Source organism: Hemitrygon akajei, chromosome 4, assembly GCF_048418815.1.
Source record: "Hemitrygon akajei chromosome 4, sHemAka1.3, whole genome shotgun sequence".
Lineage (NCBI taxonomy): Eukaryota > Metazoa > Chordata > Chondrichthyes > Myliobatiformes > Dasyatidae > Hemitrygon > Hemitrygon akajei.
This window is the reverse complement of record NC_133127.1, coordinates 92,324,756-92,345,169: the sequence shown is the minus strand read 5'-3', so window position 1 is coordinate 92,345,169 and position 20,414 is coordinate 92,324,756. Positions and strand designations below refer to the sequence as shown.

Here is a 20,414-nt window from a genome sequence, read left to right as displayed (position 1 = left end):
AATTTCAGCCCTCCCTTTCCCTTTTCCAGTTACCTGTCAGCACCTCTCTTCTCACTTGCCCATCGCCTTCCTCTGGTTCTCCTAATCCTTCCTTTTCTCCCTTGGTCCACTGTCCTCTTCATTGGTTCAGTTTAATATTGGAGAAGGTATAACCTGAGATTCTTGCTCTTTGCTGACATCAACAAAATAGAGGGGGGAAAAACGGAGTAAATCACAGAAAACATTGGAACACCAAAGCCCCCCTCCTGCCCCCCCAGGCACAAGCAGCAGCAAAGCATCAATACCCCCCCCCCCCCACCCACACCATGCAAGCAATAGCAAAGCCCCAGAGACTGTGATCTAGAGTCCATCGGAAACTACTGTCCACCCCAACATTTTGCCATCTCAGAACGGCTCTCTCTCTCTCTCTCTCTCTCTCTGGCCAAGTGGGGGGAGGGAGGATAGAGAGATATTGCTCCTTCAACAAGAAGGGAGACTAGCAGCTTGCTGTTTTGAAGTTACAATCTGCTGCATCACCTCCTCCTTCAGCTCCTTGCCTCTTCTACCTATCATCTCTCAAATAAAGAGAGCCGGAAAAAAATAGTGACGTTTCTTATCTGCTTTGTTGTCTGTGGCAACTTTCCAATGCGATTAGATGACAAGAGGAAAAGCAGGGTAAGGGGAAGTCTGTGCCAAAGGGTTTGCTGACAGCTTTAGAGTTGGCATGTTGCAGCTGCCATTTTGCAGAACACAACTTGAAAGAAAGCCTAATGCTTACTAAACTTGGCATAATATCTGCTCTGTTTAGGAATTTTCAAACAGCGATCGCACTGGGTTCATCGATGACACGTTTTCACTGGCGAAGTAAGTATCTGAGCAACAATCTGAATGTTGACAATTTTTCCCCGTTTTGATGCAGTAAGTTAGCACCCTACCCTTCAACAGGTACATTTAATGTCAGGGAAATGTATACAATATACATCTTGAAATTCTCTTTCTTTGCAAGCATCCACAAAAACAGAGAGGTGCCCCAAAGAATGAATGACAGTAAAATGTTAGAACCCCAAAGCCCCCCCAACTCCCCTCTCCCACACATAAGCAGCAGCAAAGCAATGACCCACCCCCAACCCCACCAGCAAAAAAGCATTGGCACTCCCCACTGAGCACTCAAGTGTGCAGTAAAGCATTAATAAAGACACAGACTTGCAGTACCCCAAAGATTACTGTACTTGTTCACCCAGTATTTGACATACCACAGGCTCTCTCTGTCCCTAATAATGGAAAAAGAGGTGTCCCTGTTTCATAGCGAGAGGGGAGACATAACAAACAACTTGTTGGAAAAAGTCTGTTGCATTGCTTTTTCTAAGCTCTGTGCCCAGAGAGTCGGCCCCGGAGAGGCGCAGCTCTCTGAACACATAACCCACAGCAGCTCACCCATTCCCAATGTTCCGTGTTCCCCCACAACACACCAGGCCACAGTATTGGCTGAGAATCAGCCCATTCCCAAAGCCACGAAATTCCAGCACCCTGATGGTGCACTCGTCTTCCAGGCCGCGTTCTTGGGGTATTAAAAAGCGGCTGGTCTTGAGGCCCTGAGAACGGTTCCCATTCCCGCAAAGAACCGAAGTCAGCGTGTAACTCCAGGCAGGGGCTTCAAAAGAATCCTGAAAAGGAAAAAGAAAAGATATTAAAGATAAAATGGAGCTGTTTCCGAAGATGCAAGGAAAGAAGACGCTGTTTAGCACCATCATCACTTCGCTCTGCCCCTCTGAATACCATTGCCAGTACTCTGAAACACTCAGGACATAAATGAAAAAGGCTGTTTGTTGGTTTTCTCATCTTTAGAAGCATAATAGGATATTTTCAGGTTGGATGAAAGTTCAGTGGTGCCTACCCAATGACCCTGAAAGGAGGCCTGGGTTACTACTTGGTTTCAGCCTCATTAACATTTCATGCAAACTGGTCATAGGGGGTTCCAGGAAATAACAAATGTCTTTTGCTGAACCTTCAGGAAAACCCCAATACCCAAAATAAAAGCTGTACAAATGCCTTGGCCTTCACAAGAGGCTTTTAGAACTCCTCAAAGGACAGACAGTTAAGTTTACTTTTTGCCCTCCACTGCCCATCTGAAAGGTGGTATGCATTGCAGTCATAGTGTGCCAGTGGGAGAGGGATGAATGTGTTGGTGACAGAAGGCTGCAGATTAAGAAAGCTGCTTTGTTCAATGTAGCATTCTTTTTGAGTGATGGAGGAGCCTGCAGAGGAACACAAAAAAGAAATGAGACCATTTTCATCAGAGAAGATCTAGGCCACCATTGTGGATAACACAGGCAACTGGGCATGAACAATACTCACTCTGGTGTTAGCAGAATGGGGAAAAAAGTAAGATTTAGAGGGAAGATTTGTGGATTGTTCAGGTGTATAAAAACAATAGACTGGGGGGGCGGATGGAGAGAAGAAGAGAATAATTAATTTTAAATGAATTGTATTGTGATCAGGAATGGATGCAGATTCAAGAGAAATGACCATATGTTAATTGGATAAAAGAGGACTTTGGGAAAAGAGAAGGCAGTGGTACAAGCCAGAGGTCTGTCCTGGCAACAAGCTGAACAGTTCAGTTAGTCCTGACGAAGGGTCTCGGCCCGAAACGTCGACTGTACTTCTTCCTATAGATGCTGCCTGGCCTGCTGCATTCCACCAGCATTTTGTGTGTGTTGCTTGAATTTCCAGCATCTGCAGATTTCCTCATATGGACAGTTCATTATCAGGTTGGCCCAAATAGCCATACAAATCATAAACTTCTCATGATTCTACCATTGCTCTGCTAATACAGGAGACTGATTTTGTAGTCATTTAAAGAACGGTCTCCATCTCTTCAGAGTTTAAATTGTCAGTCATTGTCTGACATCCAGTGGTGGAAGAGCAGAAATTCTTACAACTAAATATTCAGAAAGGCAAAGACATTGCTTTCTAGTTTCTAGTACATATTGCATTCCCTGGATACTGCCCATCCCTGTACCCAGCAAGAACTGGATGGTTTAAGGGAAATGGCTGTTCTTGAACCTGGTGATGTGTGATTCAGGTTTCTGCCCGATGGTAGCTGTGACAAAATGGTGTGGCCTGATGGTGGGGATCTTTGATCAATGTTGCCTTCTTGAGGGAATACTACCCATGATGTGGAGTAATTTGCCTACCAGTGAATCCACTACTCTCTGCAGCTTCTTGCATTCTTGTGCATTCAAGTGGCCATACCAGAGCTTGATGTAGCATGTCAGGAAACTGTCAACAGCACATCTGGAGATGTCTGTTAGAGTGTATGGTGACAAGCTGAAGCTCCTTGGCCTCCTAAGAAGAATAGGCACTTGAAATGTGCTGGCCTCACAATTTGCCATCTAGTATATTAATACCCAGAAATTTAAAGCTGTTGATGTTTTCCACCACCAATCCCCCAATGTTTGCCTTCCTTCCCCTTCTCAAAGTCAGCAACCTGTTCTTGTTTGACTGACATTGAACAAGAGATTATTTATGCAGCACCACTTAGCCAGGTGACCTATCTTGCTCCAGTAAAGTGACTCGTCACCCCCTGCAATTTGTCCAACAACAGCAGTGTTGTCAGCGAATTTGAAGATGGCACTGTTTGGTCACAGTGTGTTTAGGAAGTAGAGCAGGCAGCTGATCACGCAGTCCTAAGGTGCAGATGGTCAATGAGGAGGAGATGTTACCACTCCTCCTCGCTGAGATCTGCCAAAGAGGAAGTCAAGTATCCAGCTGCAGAAGGAGGTACAGAGGCTTGAAGCTTGATGAGTTTTGGATGGGATCTCAGTGGTGAACACTGAGCTGTAGCCTGACACATCAGTTCTCATTGTCTAGATGGTCCACAGCAAAAATCTCATCCGCTGATGACCTACTCTGACGGTGAGCAAACTGTGTGATCTCTGAGGCAGGAGTTGATTTGTTCCATGACTGGCCTACCAAGGTACCTGGTTGATGCAAGGGCCACTGGACAGTGATCATTGAGACAGGTCACCGCACTCGTCTTGGGCAGTAGAAGTTACCATCTCTGCGGGGCAGGAATAAAATCCCACAGGAAGCTGAACTCTAATTACTTGTAATGTTGACCTCCTTTGCAGAGCAGCCCTCCTACAGTACTCTGTGGCTTTAAACGTGACAAAGTACTTGAAGAATGAAACAGATTATTTACCTTGGTCAGTAACTGTTTCATCCATTGCATATATTCGGCGCATGCTACAGGACGATTACAGTCTTTACCCAAAGTTCCAGGTGAGCTATGCTTAATATCTTGAAAGACTGAACAAAAATAGAAATTAAAGCATTTGACTTTCACCTTTTCTTTGGTATTTTTGCTTTTGTAGGCCTATTGGAAAGAGCAGGTGAAGCCTATTGCTAGTATGCTTGGCTGGACTGACACAGGCACCCATTTGGAAAGGTTCACTATTTTTACATAGTATAATTATGAATCACGCCATCCATTTGAATTGCATGAACTAACCTACGGGTTGATTTTGCTGTATTTGTAGGTTACTGAGGAGTGAAGTTCTGGACCTTGCATGCCGCATGGGAGATACAGAAGCATTAAGAAACGCCCGCAACTTATTCACAGAATGGTTAGCAGGCAAAAGGTAAACCTATTGGCTGTAAAGCTTATGGGAAAGGTCTAGTGAGTGCAGTAATGGTGGAGGACTACAAACTGCAGTCAGGGAAAGAGTCTGTCAAGTTTATTGAGAATTCCTCCCTGCACCATGGATGGACATGTTGGAATGGGAACAGGAATCCCATTTCAGCAATTATTGTGGAGGAATATTTATTTGAGGTTTGAGGGAACATTCTGGCCTGAGCCAGATTGCAAAAGACATATGCCTACTTGATCCAGCTGCTCTGTTTTCTATTTGAATGTTGTGTTACAGACTCCTGGGCATTAAAACAAGCTAGCAAATTCGTGTTTGAGTCCAATTAAAAGCAAGCTGAACACAAACCATGCAACCTTCAAGAAAGTGTGGTGGGGCCGACTTGTTTCAGTCATGTCACAGAATGTTCTACTTTGAACCCTATCATATCCAGTTCAAATCGACTCCTGCCCCCATTTCACATACCATTATTATTAATTTAGTAAACGTAAAATATGAAAATTTGGAAATAATTTCAAATCATTCTTTTACTCCAGTGTAGTACCTAATCTGCGGCTGCTTGTGTACCAGTACGGAATGCAACAGATTGGAAACGAGACTTCATGGGAATTTATGTTTAAAAAGTACCAGGAAACCACACTTGCCCAGGAGAAGGACAAGCTTCTGTACGGGTTGGCTTCAGTGGAGGTTGTTCAACTTTTGGACAGGTAGATACAATGCTACTGCTGACCTTGTGCATCTGTTGCAATAGTTCGGCCACTTCAGAAACTGAAGGGATTTTCCAATCAATTTCTGTTTGCATAACTTTAAATTTTCTTTAGATCTATTTTCAATGCTGCCCTTCGTTAGCAGTGCGCGGTTTGAAGTCACTGGAGAATGCTGCCTGAAGAAGCACAGAATTTATAAATATTCTTTCCTTTGTAGCTTCACGACCCTAGACCGAGCTGAAGGCCAACTCACAAAAATAGTGGCCGGTACCCAAAATCTCATGTACTTTTAAGTTTCAGAGGTACAAATCGGTAGTTATAAACTTGAAAATCAAGCTACTAAGATTTTTCTTTTTTAATGTAGGTTCTTAAAACATATTAAAAATGAAAGTCTCATAAAGACTCAGGACGTGTTTACAGTTCTCAGCTACATTTCGTACAACAAGTATGGGAAAACAATGGTGTGGGATTGGACACGACTCAACTGGGAATACTTGGTGCAAAGGTAGTAACATAACTTCTTTCCTTTTCTCTGCACAGATTTACTAACTAGATAAAGTCTTACTCAGTTCCATGTTTCTTGTTGTTTGTTAGTAATCACAGCTTTTTGTTCTGTTGAATCTCAATTTTAATCGTAATCAGCATTTAAGATTTTTATGCACGAAGAATTTAACACCCCTGTGAAAATGGTGTGCTTCAGTAAATGGTATCATGGGTCAAAGGTTCATTTATTATCAAAGAATGTTTGTGGTATACAACCCTGAACTGACTTCCATGGGTTTTCTTTGTTTTGTGGCATCTGCAGAAGAATCTCAAAGAGAAACAGCAAACCCTTCGCCTCCCCCACCCCACCAAACAACAGAATGGCAACACAATCATCAATTAACCCCCATCCTTACACAAAAACATGAGAAAGAATGGGCGAAGCACAGCATATGAGAACCATAAGTCTGAAAAAGCCGACAGTGCAAATCTACAAACGCAACATCCCCCAAACGTCATCGAAAGAGAGAGAGAACACACACAAAATGCTGGTGGAACGCAGCAGGCCAGGCAGCATCTATAGAAAGAAGTACATTCGACGTTTTGGGCCGAGGCCCTTCGTCAGGACTAACTGAAAGAAGAGATAGTAAGAGATTTGAAAGTTGGAGGGGGAGGGGGAAATCCGAAATGATAGGAGAAGACAGGAGGGGGAGGGATGAAGCTAAGAGCTGGAAAGGTGATTGGCAAAAGGGATACAGAGCTGGAGAAGGGAGAGGATTATGGGACGGGAAGCCTAGGGAGAAAGAAAGGGGGAGGGCAGCAGCAGAGGGAGATGGGGAGCAGGCAGAGTGATTGTGACAGGGATAGAGAGACAAAAAGAGAGAAAAGAAAAAGGTGGGGGGGGGAGAGAAATAAATAAATAAGGGATGGGGTAAGAAGGGGAGGAGGGGTATTAATGGAAGTTAGAGAAATCAATGTTCATGCCATCAGGTTGGAGGCTACCTAGATGGAATATAAGGTGTTGTTCCTCCAACCTGAGTGTGGCTTCATCTTGACAGTAGAGGAGGCCATGGATAGACATATCAGAATGGGAATGGGACATGGAACAGTTCAGCTTTTCTTTCAGTTAGTCCTGATGAAGGGTCTCGGCCCGAAACGTCGACTGTACTTCTTCCTATAGATGCTGCCTGGCCTGCTGCGTTCCATCAGCAGTTTGTGTGTGTGTGTGTGTGTGTTGCTTGAATTTCCAGCATCTGCAGATTTCCTTGTGGAAGAGGGAGAGACCCCGCTCGAACCCAGAGGCCGGCCCTCCAGCTGCAAGTGAAAAGCTTGCAGGGAATGGGTGCTGGGCGTGCAGCTGTGGCATGCACCATTCCTGGTTGAAGTTGTTGCCCAGTATTCTAGCACAGATGGAGATGTAGGAGCAGGGTGAACATTGACTACTGAAACATGAGGGGCTGTTCCAGCCCATTAAAGGACCCATTCTTACCTGTTGAAACGTTCATCAATGAAACAAGGTCTGGTATCACAGGTGACACCAATATTTTCAACATCGATAAGGCTCTTTACATGTGTAGTGTGGACAAAAGTAGTAAATCCCATCCCAATCCCTCATGTTGAACATTACAATGTTCTTTTAACCTTTAGAAATGTGCTGTGCCCAAATCTATTCACACCCCACAATGGCAAGCTGACCCAAGCAAGCAGCACTGCTTCTTCAGCTCCCAGCATTGTAGTGGATCACACTTTGAATTTTACATCCGGTTTTCATTCAGTTATTCACAAGCTGGTTTGTTAGAATGTGGGACCTGCCCTTCCTTGCATGAAACTGCCATTGAGTGCTCCCATTGCACCATCTTGGCCATGTACCTTAGCTGCTCCAAAATATTTCTGGCCCAACTTCTTCAAAAGTCTATGGCAGGGAATGATGACAACAGCACAGTCTCCTATTGGATGGTAGTTCTAATGCAACTTTTTAAATATAATAATTTCTTTTGCTAGCTTGAGAAAGGTAGACTTGTCTATATAGCCCAGGTCTATGCAACCCTTTCATGAGGAAGTGGTAGTGGTTACGATGATGTGTAACACTGGATATACAGCAGTCAATACGTACACATCAGAGAGCATTGGGGAGTATTACAAACGTGGCCAGCCACTGCTTTTTTTTTTGGCGTTGGTAAACAAGATTAAGTTTTTTGAGCAACACACACAAAATGCTGGTGGAACGCAGCAGGGACCCTTTGGGGCCCCAAAACGTCGACTGTACTTCTCCCTATAGATGCTGCCTGGCCTGCTGTGTTCCACCAGCATTTTGTGTTCGTTGCTTGAATTTCCAGCATCTGCAGATTTCCTCGTGTTTAAGTTTTCTGAGACCATGTTGCCAGTCAATTGCCTTGATGATCAATGTACCTGCAGATTCCTAATAAAGTAGCTTTGGGTGGGCTGATACTCAGTGCTTAGAAACTGTCTTTTAAGTTTTGTGTTTGGGATGAACCCATCATGGTGGAGTGTTGTGCAATCTTGCTTTGAAGAAGCATTTGGCAAACCTACATTTTGTGTACCTTTTCAGATACACAATTAACGATAGAAATCTAGGACGACTAGTTTTGAAAATAACAAGATCATTTAACACTGAACTCAGTTTGTGGCAGGTAAGTAGCAAGAAATAACTTTTAGAAAGCTTTGCATTATTGTATATAGTTCATGATGAGTGGTTTGAGTCAGACAAAATCATAAGCTTTCTCTAATAGATACACTGAAGTAAAATGTTAAAGATAGCTTTGCAATGTTGGTCATCCACTTTGGAAAGAAAAATGGAAAATCATGAATATTATTTAAATAGTGAAGAATTGCAGTGTATGTTGTGCAGAGAGTCTTGGGTGTGCTTGTGAATGAATTGCAAAAGGTTAGTTTGCAGAAGCAACATCTTAACAAGAAGACAAAAGGAATTACAGCCCTCATTTCTAGCAGGATTGAATTTATGAGCAGGGAAGTTGTGCTGCAACTATACAAGGGACTAGTGAGGCCACAACTGGAGGATTTCATGCAATTCTGACCTCCCTACTTGAAGAAAGGATTTACTAACTTTGGAGGCAGTGCACTGGAGGTTCATGAGGTTGTTTACGAAGACTCGGGGTTGACCAATGAAGAGAGATTGAGCCACTTACTGGAATTCAGGAGAATGAGAGGGGATATTGTAGAAACATATAAAATTATCAAAGGGATAGATAAGATAGAGGCAGGAAAGGTACTTCTACTGTAAGTGAGACTGGGGCTCGGGATATAAGGAGTTCATACGCTCTCCCCTTGATGGTTTGTGTTTCTTCCGGGTGCCCTGGTTTCCTCCCAGAGTCCAAAGACATGCCGGTTGGTAGGTTAATCAGTCATTGTAAATTGTCTCATGATTAGGCTAGGGTGAAATGGGGTTTGCTGAGTGGTGTGGCGTACTCCATAATGTATCTCAGTAAATATATAAATAAAGTTCCAAGATTTGGGAGAATAGATTTAGAATGGAGATGAGGAGAAACTGCTTTTCCCTGAGTAGTGAACTTTGTCCCAGGGGAAAAAGTAGAAGCCACCTCATTAAATATATTTAAGGACACAGTTAGATTTTTGATCAGCAGGGGAACTGAGGGTTACAGGGGAAAGGTATCTAGATGGCATTGAGTCCATGGCCACATCACCCATGATCTCATTGAATAGTGGAGCAGAGTCAGCAGGCTAATCACAAGACATCGGAGCAGAATTAGGCCATTCAGCCCATCGAGTCTGCTCCGCCATTTTATCATGGCTGATCCTGGCTCCCATCCACCCCATACACCTGCCTTCTCTCCATATCCTTTAATGCCCCGACCAATCAGGAAACAATCAGCCTCTGCCTTACGTATGTCCAGTCCTATCGCTTGTGTTCTTATCTGCTGTTTCTGAGCAGCTCTCATAGGCTGGGTCAGTTATTAAAGTTTGTAAACTGAAGAGGGAGCCGGAAGGTTAGATTAGGATGGATTATTTGAAAGTGAGATGTAGGCCCTAGAACAAATTTTTGGAATAGAATAGAGGTTAAAATGGTGGTGCATGAGCAACCAAAGTTTTGACTCAGTGGTGTCTGTAAAACGATTAACAAGAGAATCCAACACTATCGCAATTTAAGTGGGGTCTAAGGACTTTTAGTAGCTTTCAAACTTGTTCTATCTGGCCAGTGGTCCAAATATATACGTGGCTGGTAGAAAAACCTGCAGTATACATCTGTTCTTGGTAATTGGAAGAACCAGAGAAATCTCAAACATTTTGATTGCCAAGGTAACATATTAAAAAAGTGATAAATCTGAAGTAAGAACATGATGAAAAGAAGAAGACAGAGTTAGAGAACACTACTGAACAGAAATAGGCCCTTTTAGCCATTTAGTGTGTGCTAAGCTATCAATCTGCTGGTCACATTGGCCTGTACCCAATCCATACCCCTCCCATCCATGTACCTATCCAAATTTCTCTTAAATGTTGCAATTAAACCTGCATCTACCAGTTCTGCCAGCACTCTCACAAGCCTCTGAGTAAAGAAGCTTCCCTTCATATTCCCCTTAAACATTTCACCTTTCACCCTTAACCCATGACCTCTACCCTACCACAGTGTAAAAACCCTATCTATACCCCCTCATAATTCTGTATATCGCTATCAAATCTCCTCTCATTCTCCTATGCTCTAGGGAATAGCCATAACCTATTCAACCTTTCTCTGTAACTTAGGTCTTCAAGAACTGACAGCATCTTTGTAAATTTGTTCTGCATTCTTTCAATCTTATTGATATCTTTCCTGCAGGTAGGTGATCAACACAGTACTCCAAATTAGCCCTCACCAATGTATGCTACAAATTCTATATAGCACCCCAACTCCTGGACTCAGTACTTTGGATTATGGAGGCCAATGTGCCAGAAGTTCTCTTTGCAGTCTTTCTGTGATGCCGCGTTCAAGGAATTATGGATCAGTATTCGAAGGTCACTCTGTTCTACTGCACACTTCAGTGCCCTACTGCTCACTGTGTAAGGCCTACCCTAGTTTATTCTCCCAAAGTGCAACACCTCACACTTGCCTGTATTAAATTCCACCTAGTTTCCCAGCTGGTCCAAATCCTGCTGCAAGCTTTTGATCCTCACTGTCCACTACACACCCTCTGTTGGTATCATCTGCAGATTTGCCGATCCCTATTACCGCATTTCCATTCCATATCATTCATTTAGATGAAAAGCAAAAATGGACCCAGCACTCATCCCTGTGGTACACCACAAGTCAGTGGCCGTGAGATGCAACAACCTGTAGCCGCTCTCTGCTTCTCCAGTTTACTACCTCATCCTGAATGCAAGTAACTGAACCTTCTTGATTAATCTTCCATGAGGAACCTTGTCAAATGCCCTGCTAAAATCTTTGTAGGAAACATCCACTGCCTCGCATTCATCAAACTTCCTAGTAACCTTCTCATAAAACTAGTAAGATTGGTTAGGCGTGACCTACCACGCACAAAGCCATGTTGACTATCCCTAATCAGCCCTGTCTATATATCTGGTCCCTAAACATGTGTTCCATTAACTGACATCAAGTTCACCGGCCTATAATTTCCTGGCTATTCTTGGAGCCATTCTTGAACAACTGAAAACATCTGCTATCTGCCAATCCTCAGGCACCTCATTCATGGCTAAGGATCTTTTAAATATCTCTGCTAGGGCCCTGGCAATTTCTATACTCGCCTTCCAGAGGGTCTAACGAAACACATTGTCAGGCCCTGGGAATTTATCCACCCTAATTTAACCTCAGGACTGCAAACACCTCCTCTTTAATCTGTATAGGGTCCATGAGCTCACTGCAGCATTGCCTCACATCAATAGACTTCTATGTCTGTTCCCAAGTAAATACAGATGCAAAACATCCATTTCCCCCATCTCATTCGGCACCATGCATAGATGACCACTCTGATCTTCAAGGGGAGTAACTTTGTCCCTTGCTGTCCCATTGTTCTTACTCAAGTATCTCAGTTCTTCCTTCGTACTTATACCTGCTCTGCACCTCCTTCTTAACCAGGAGCCCACTATCTCTCAAAAACCAAGGTTCCATAAACCTGTTATCCTTGCCTTTTATTCCAAAAGGGACATACAAACTCTGTACTCTCAGAATTTCTCCATTCATACAGTGGAGTAGGCCCTTCTGGCCACCAGTTTAACCCTAGCCAAATCGTGGGATCGTTTACAATGACCGATTAACCTACCAGCTGTGGGAGGAAACCGGAGCACCCAGAGGAAATCTATGTGGTCATGGGGAGATTGTGCAAACTCCTGACAGACAGACAGCGGCAGGAATTGAACATGGGTCACTGAGGCTGTAAAGCGTTGTGCTAGCTGATACGCTACTGTGATCCCCACTTGCCAAGGGCACCTTTGCCAGAAAACAACTTGCCCAATCCACACTATCCAGAGCAGAGCCGGATGCCATCAAATTGGTCTTTTTCCAGTTTAGGATCTCAGACCGAGGACCAGACCTATCCTTGACGATAATCTTGAAACTCATGGCATTAAGATCACTAGTTCACTCCTCGAGTCTGCTGAACTTTGTCACCTGCTCGGCCACAACTTTTAGTTATCTTGTGGACCAAAAATTTAGATTCTTGTTGGTTAGCTCAAAAAAACATTTCCTGATTATATAACGATCAATACCATGAGCTCTAAACTCGAAGTTAACTTTTATGTGACACCTTCTTGATATGGATGTCTACATTCAATGTCTGCTGGCTTCTCATTAACAACTCTGCACATTATATTTAATTTGTCAAATGCCAATTCCTTTTCATGAAACGTCTTGATTGTACTATGATTTCCTTAAGATCCTGTTGTTAATAATGGATGCCAGCATTTCCCCAATGATAGATGTGAAGTTAACAGCCCTCGAGTTCTCTGCATTCCCTCTCCCTCCCTCCTCGAATACAGGTGATACAGCTTCTGGCTTTTCCAAAAATGGGAGGGGGAGGAATTACAAAGCATTGCAGCTAGTTATCCACTGTCTGCAGCCACTGATTCCAACAATATAAATGGGGCAACTATCCGCCCTTGGGGTCTCATTAGTTTGCCAGGACCACCTTCTCTGGTAATCGTGATTTATTTTAAGTTATTTCTTCCATTTATCCATGGGTGGCACGGTAGCAGAGTGGCGAGCACAAGGCTTTGCAGTACCAGTGGCCTGGGTTCCATTCTCACCGCTGTCTGTACAGAGCCTTTACCTTCTCCCTGTGACCACCTGGGTTTCCTCTGGTTCCCTCCCACAGTCCAAAGACGTACCGGTTAATTGGTCAGTGTAATTGTCCTGGGATTAGGCTAGGGTTAAATTGGGGCTGGGTGGCACAAACCATGTTGTATCTCAATTTAAAAAAAAAAACAATTCTGCTGTTTTAGGAATGTTTTCCGTGTCTCCTACCATGATGCCAGATGCAAAACCTTTGTTTGAAGTCTTCCATTTCCTTAGACCATAGGTACAGCTCTGAAACGGGCACTTTGGCCCAAATGCAATGCTGAATTAAACTAAGCCTCTTCTGCCTGTACATGATTTGTATGCTTTTATTCCTTGCCTTTTTGTATGTCAACCTAACAGTCTCTTAAATGCCACTACCTGATCTGCTTCCACCACTACACCTGGAAACCTGTTCCAGCCACAGCCTAGTCTACGTATAAAAATAAACTTCCCCCACAATCTCTGATCAACAGGAGATTCTATGGATGACGGAGATCTTTAGAGAGAGAGAGTCTCTCTCTCCCTCTCTCCCCCCTCTCCCCCTCTCCCCCTCTCTCCCTCTCCCTCACACAATGCTGGATGAGCAGGTCAGGCCACATCTATGGAAGGGAATAAATGGTCTATATTTCAGGCTGAGATGCCTGTCATCTTAAATGCTGGAGGAGCTCAGCAAGTCAGGCAGCATATATGGAAGGGGATATTTCAAGCCATCTCTCATCTTAAACTATACTTCTCTCACCTTATTGTGGGTTCTCTAGAACTTGACCTCTCTACCCTGAGTATCTCCACATCCTGTGCCTCTCGTTATTTTATAAAGTTCTATCAGGTCTTCCCCCTGCCCAGTTTCTAAAACTCTCAAGGTTGGGGGGAGGGGGGAGTTTGTCTGGCCTCTCTTGATAACTCTGGAATGCAGATGTTTCTACCAAAGGAGGTATAAGATATCCCTTCCCTCTAGCCTGCAGGTCACACTGGGCAAGGTGTAGCATCTGCTCAGCCTCAGCCTCCCAGTCAGGGTCAGGGTCATGTGAAGCCATGGGAGCAGGTGGTGGATGGTCACGTGAGCATTGATGCTTATCCCAAGTCCTGTTTATGTAACCAGTCTCTGCAGAGTACTGACAATGGGTGGGGTCACCCATCTTGTAAAGACACTGCCCAGAAGAAGACGATGGCAAGCCACTTCTGTAGAAAAATTTGCCAAGAACAATTATGGTCATGGATAAGACCATGATCACCCATATCATACAACACGGCACATTAAAAAAGATGACCTGATAACCCCTGGTAAACCTTTACTGCACCCTTTTGACGGCCTCCCAATTATTTCTCTAATGGGATGACCAGAATTGCATTCATTTCCCTATTTTACAATCCTAATTGTTCAGTCCCTTTGTAAGGGGCTGGCACTTTGGCTGCTCTCTTCCTATTGATATAGCTATAAATGTCACCAACTTATTCTAATCTTTTGTTTCTTCCATCTTTACCCATCTTTTGCTGATTTCTAAAATGTTCCAGATCTCCTAGCTTATCTTCAATCTCCGCAACATTTCTACCTTTTCTTTCATTTAATACCATCCCTAACTTTCTTAGTTATGGACAGATCAGCCTTCTCTTTGAGAATTAATATTTACCTCCTTAAACATGGTTGTAGATGGGTCATATTCTGCATGAAGATCCTTCACCTGTGGTGTGCCTCAGGGATCCCTACTCTTTGGGATTTTTATAAATGAGGAAGTGGAGGGATAGGTTACTAAATTTGGTGATGACACAAAGGTTGGGGGTGTTGTGGATAGTGTAGAGGGCTGTCAGAGGTTACAACGGGACATTGATAGGATGCAAAACTGGGCTAAGAAGTTACAGATAGAGTTCACCCAGATAAGTGTGAGGTGGTTCATTTTGGTAGGTCAAATATGATGGCAGAATATAACATTAATGGTAAGACTCTTGGCAATGTGGAAGATCAGAGGGATGTTGGGGTCCAAGTCCATAGGACACTCAAAGCTGCTCTCGTTGACTCTGGTTAAGAAAGCATACAGTGCATTGGTCTTCATCAATAATGGAATTGAGTTTAAGAGCCAAGAGGTAATATAGGACTGTATTACCTATATAGGACCCTATATAGGACTATATTGCAGCTATATAGGCCCCTGGTCAGACCCTACTTGGAGTACTGTGGTCACCTCACTACAGGAAGGATGTGGAAGCCATAGAAAGGGTGCATTGGAGATTTACAAGGATGTTGTCTGGATTGGGGAGCAGCCTTACGAGAACAGGTTGAGTGGACTCGGCCTTTTCTTCTTAGAGCGAAAGAGGATGAGAGGTGACCTGATAGAGGTGTACAAGATGATGAGAGGCATTGATCGTGTGGATAGTCAGAGGCTTTTTCCCAGGGCTGAAATAGCTAGCACAAGAAGGTATAGTTTTAAGGTGCTTGGAAGTAGGTACAGAGGAGATGTCAGGGGTAAGTTTTTTTATTCGGAGAGTGAAGATTGTGTGGAATGGGCTGCCGGTGGCAGTATTGGAAGCAGAAACGATAGGGTCTTTTAAGAGACTCCTGGACAGCTACACGGTGCTTAGAAAAATAGAGGACTATGGGTAGCTCTAGGTAATTTCTCAGGCACAGCTTTGAGGGCCACAGGGCCTGTATTGTGCTGTAGGTTTTCTATGTTTCTATGGATCACTGCTCATCTATAATTTTAACTTTTAATGTATTTTCCCCAGTCTATTTCAGCCAACTCTCCCTTATATCTTTATAACTGCCCTTAGCTGTAGATCAAATTACTCTTATGAAATTCTGATATATTTTGATGATCTTCACTGGGGGGTTTTTTAGCTGGGGCCATTATCCTATCACGTTCCTATCTAAAATACCCATTACTTAGTGAGTTCCACAGTGTAAGAAACCCTCCAAGGCATGTTCACTCTCGAGGATGAGATTGATCCAATGTATATAGAGGTTACAGGTACCCATGGTTATTGTTATATTTATATCGGAGTGGAGAGCGAAATGGCTAAAATCTCAAGTCGATGATTTTTGCATTGGGACTGGTGTATTCTACAGATGTAAGTTTTTATGATGGGAAAACGGAAGCCTTGATAATGATTTGCTAGTGTTAAGTCAGAGGCTTTGAAATAGCAAACATAAAGGAGCTTCTTGTGTTGGACAGCAAGCACACAGAATGAGTTGGATTATTAACACAAGAAGTGCATAGAGGATCATGATGTCCAAAAAAAGTGATCACTTGTATGTAATAGGAAAATCGGTTTATTATTGTCACATGTACTGGGGTGGAGTGAACAACACATTGTTTTTCATGCCGTTCCTACAGTGCATTTCATCACAAAAGTGCATTGAGGTAACACAAGAGAAACCAATAACAGAATGCAAAATAAAGTGACTTACAGAAAATGTGCAGCAAGATGCTAAAGTGTAAGGTCTTAACAAGGTAGATTTATTTGAAGATGACTGCAGTTGCTGATTTTTACATAGCAAGGTGTGTTAGGGTACTGTATGTTAGGGATTTCCTGACATGAGTTCAAAGGATACTCAGGAAAATGATTCCAGGCTTGTAAGGCATATGAGGAGCGTTAGATGACTCTGGGCCTCTGCTCATAGGAATTATGATGAGTGGGTGGGAGGGAGTTGTTGTCATGTTTGTTCTTAATATAGACAAATTTGGTGTACATAAACACTAGCACATTTTATTTACAAAACTGCTTCAGCTCAGCACTGAGCACGTGCGACCAGCTTCACCATTATGACTTCCAGTTCAGTGGTGAACTGCCTGCATTGCCCACTGGGAATTAAGTTCTCTATTATGTACACACATAATAACACATCTTCCCCTTTAAAGAAAAATAAACACACAGTATGTTCCAATAAACCTGCAAGGAACCATAATCTTCTCCAACAAAGATATCTACATCAACTTCAATTGTAATAAGCAGATACAATCCCTATTCACTCAACAACTTTCTATCTGTTTCTGAGGTGGTTTAATGCTCCTTTTTTGATCTGCTATTTGTTTTCACAGATGTACTGCATCCATTTGACCATTTATTGGGTATATTTAAGGCAAAGGTTGATATTGATAGATTCTTGATTAGACAGGGCATGAAGAGATACAGGGAGAAGGCAGGAGATTAGGGCTAAGAGAGAAATGGATCACCCATGATGAAATAGTGGAGGAAACATGATGGGCCAAATGGCCTAATTCTGCTCCTATATCTTACAGTCTTAAATGGGAAGAAAGCAGTGAAAGCAACACTTCCACTTATTAGGAAGATGCCATCAGATTGGGGGAGTATTGGGGCTGTTTTGAGGTATAGTTCAGGATACACAGTAAGATCAGTCCCTCTGGAGTGCTAAGACAGAGAGGGAAGTTTTGATGGCTGGTGAGTATGCATTAGTAGATAATGATCTATTGAATATAGAGTTTGGAAGAGTGAACGAAGAAAGGGGAGCCTTTTATGTGGATTAGGGGGAAGGAGGTAATTATTTTGACTAGCAATTTTTCCCCAATTTATTTAATTCATATTTGTATATTTAAGATGAAAGACTTCTTTGCAAAGTATCCAGACGCTGGAGCAGGAGAAACTCCTCGTAAACAAGCTCTTGAAACTGTGCAGACAAATGTAGAGTGGTTAAACAAAAACTCGCGTGACATACTCCAATGGCTGGAAAGCAACGTCTGAAAACGTAAGGTTATTGCAAATTCCCAGTGGAAACAATTGTCACTGTTTAAATACAAAGTAAGGAAATCTACCGCAGTAGCGTTTGAGTCATGTACAATTTTGTTTTTTTTTGGAAGTTTTATGGAAATTACCATTTTAAAAAATCTATATTTTAATTATGGCCTGATAATCCAAAGTGGTTTTTGCAAATATTTAGGAGCTGCACTTTGTTCTCCTGATTGCAATTACTGTGCCTTATGATGACTTTGTTTACAATGCAAACAATTAAACTGGAATGAGCCATGTGTTGTCCTTACTGCAGAAAATACAAGCGGGACTGCTGTTATAGTGGAATCAAACAAAATAAATAATGTGAACATTTGATGAAATAACTTGCAAGCTGTTGGTTTTATTTGTATCTCTCAATTTACTTTAAATGGAAACAATGAATTCTGCAGTTTCAATAGCAACTTAATTGTTTGCTATTTTAAAAGTAAAATAACAATTGCTGAAAAAGTAAAATAATAAAGAACCTAAAATGTTGGGAATAATCAACAACAAAAGTAGCACCTGTGGAGAGGAAAACAGTGTTAATGTTGCCTGTAATCTCACCGTTTTATCCCTCTACATTTGCTGCGTATGAGCAAAATTTATTGTTTTGAAATTAGATAATTTAATTAATAATTTAAGTAGAGGGATTTCAAAGTGATTTAGGATTTTTAAGAGCTTTGAATACTTTCAATTGTTAAGCAAATTTTGAAGCAATGAAAATATTTTGGATAGTTCAAGAATTGTGCATCCAGTTCAAAGACGTGGAAGCTTTATTACTGAATGAGGCTTGCTTTTGACCTTTAACCTCCCCTCCCTCCCCTCCATTGCCTCACTTCGCCTCCCTGCCCTCCATTGCCTCACTTCCCCTCCCTGCCCCCAATCGCCTCACTTCTCCTCCCTGCCCCCCCAATCACCTCATTTCCCCTCCCTGCCTCCCCAATCACCTCAAAGTGATATTTGATTTATTTATTTAAAAACATTTTTGGAGCTTTGAATAGTTTCAGTATTCAAATACTGAAGCAAAGATCCCACCCTGCAAAAACTCATTTCAGGGAGGGAGCACCCCTACCCCCCCAACCCCATATCCCCCCTGCCAACAGTCGACCTCCATGGGTGTATGTAATACTTTGTTTAGTGATTTGTCTAATCTGTAAACCAAATTGGGTATATGCAGAAAATGTGACATTAAAATATGTACCTATATTATCATGGAGTCATGTTTTATTCTATTACAAGCCACAGTCATTTAACCCACTATGGGCAACAGAAAAGTCACTGTTGCAAACAGTGCAGCGAGCAACACTGTCATTATTTTTGACCCCTATTAGGCTGGGGTACAGTTTAGTGTAGTCTGGGGTGAAATACGTTTTATATTTTCTTTTTTTGGAACACTCTGCTATGGCGCTGCAGGACGCTAAACTGAACTGGTGGACAATGAAAAAGAGAGAGAGGTCGACTGTAAAGCCTGCTCACAGTGAAAACTGATAGGTCTACTTAGCACAGAGAGACCAATCTGGATGCTCCCTCTCCAAAAAAAATCGATTTCCGGGATATTGTACATAATTTGCGGGTGTCAGGGAGCCGCTATCAATATGCAGGAGACTTCTGGAACTTCCAGGAGAGGTGGGATGTCTGCTGAAGCCCTGGTCCTCTCCTCCCCCCCCCCCCCCCCCGTCCTTGCCCCCCATCTTGGCTTTTCATCTTTCAATAGGTTTCACTTCTAATTTCCAGCAGGCAGAGAACCAGAGCCATCAAATACTCCTCATACAATAACCCTTTCATTCCTGGGATCATTTTCTCGTGAACCTCCTCTGAAACCTCACCAATGTCAGCTTCTCCTTTCTTCGATAGGGTCCCAAAATTGCTCACAATTCTCTGAGTGAGGCCTCACCAGTTCCTTATAAAGCCTAGTTCTAGTTGTCTCATAATAAATGATAACATTACATTTGCCTTCCTCAGCAGCAATTTGTTTTGCAGGTTAACTTTTAGGGAATCCTACACAAGGAGTCCCAAGTCCCTTTGCATCTCAGGTAATTGAATTTTCTTAAACAATAGTCTATGTTTTTGATCCTTCTACTAATGAGCATGGCCATACACTTCCGGACTCTGTTTTCTGTCTGCCACTTCTTTGCCCATTCTCCTAAGCTAACTCCTGCTTCTCAACACTACCTGCCCCTCCACCTATCTTCATATTGTACACAGTCTTGGCCACAAAGCCATCAATTCCGTCATCCAAATCAGTGACATGTAATGTAAAATGAAGCAGTCCCAACAATGACCCCAGTAGAACTCCACTATTCACTGGCAGCCAATCAGAAAAGGCTCCCTTCATTCCCACTCTTTGCATTATCCATGCTAGAATAATTCCTGTAATACCACGGACTCTTATCTTGTTAAGCAGCCTCATGTGAGGCACCTTGTCAAAGGTTTTCTGAAAATACAACATCCACTATTCTCATTTGTCTATCCCGCTTGTTATTTCTTCAAAGAATTCCAACAGGTTTGTCAGACAAGATTTTCCCTGAAGTCAAGCATGCTGGCTTTGGCCTATTTTATCACATGCCTCTACATACCCTGAGGTGACAACCTTAATAATTGACTCCAACATCTTCC

The 20,414-nt window shown here is 42.7% G+C and overlaps 1 protein-coding gene across 1 annotated transcript in view; it reads left to right on the top strand.

Moving 5' to 3' along the window:
* Nucleotides 1-18,142, top strand: part of enpep (glutamyl aminopeptidase) — an 84,366-nt gene extending 66,224 nt beyond the window's left edge. Inside the window, exons 13-20 of the mRNA XM_073043055.1 lie at nucleotides 788-843; nucleotides 4,110-4,260; nucleotides 4,353-4,426; nucleotides 4,518-4,619; nucleotides 5,162-5,332; nucleotides 5,697-5,837; nucleotides 8,385-8,466; nucleotides 17,628-18,142. Coding sequence (XP_072899156.1) covers nucleotides 788-843; nucleotides 4,110-4,260; nucleotides 4,353-4,426; nucleotides 4,518-4,619; nucleotides 5,162-5,332; nucleotides 5,697-5,837; nucleotides 8,385-8,466; nucleotides 17,628-17,771 — 921 coding nt within the window. The 3' untranslated portion in view covers nucleotides 17,772-18,142. The remainder of the gene's footprint in view (nucleotides 1-787; nucleotides 844-4,109; nucleotides 4,261-4,352; nucleotides 4,427-4,517; nucleotides 4,620-5,161; nucleotides 5,333-5,696; nucleotides 5,838-8,384; nucleotides 8,467-17,627) is intronic.
* Nucleotides 18,143-20,414: the final 2,272 nt, after the last annotated feature.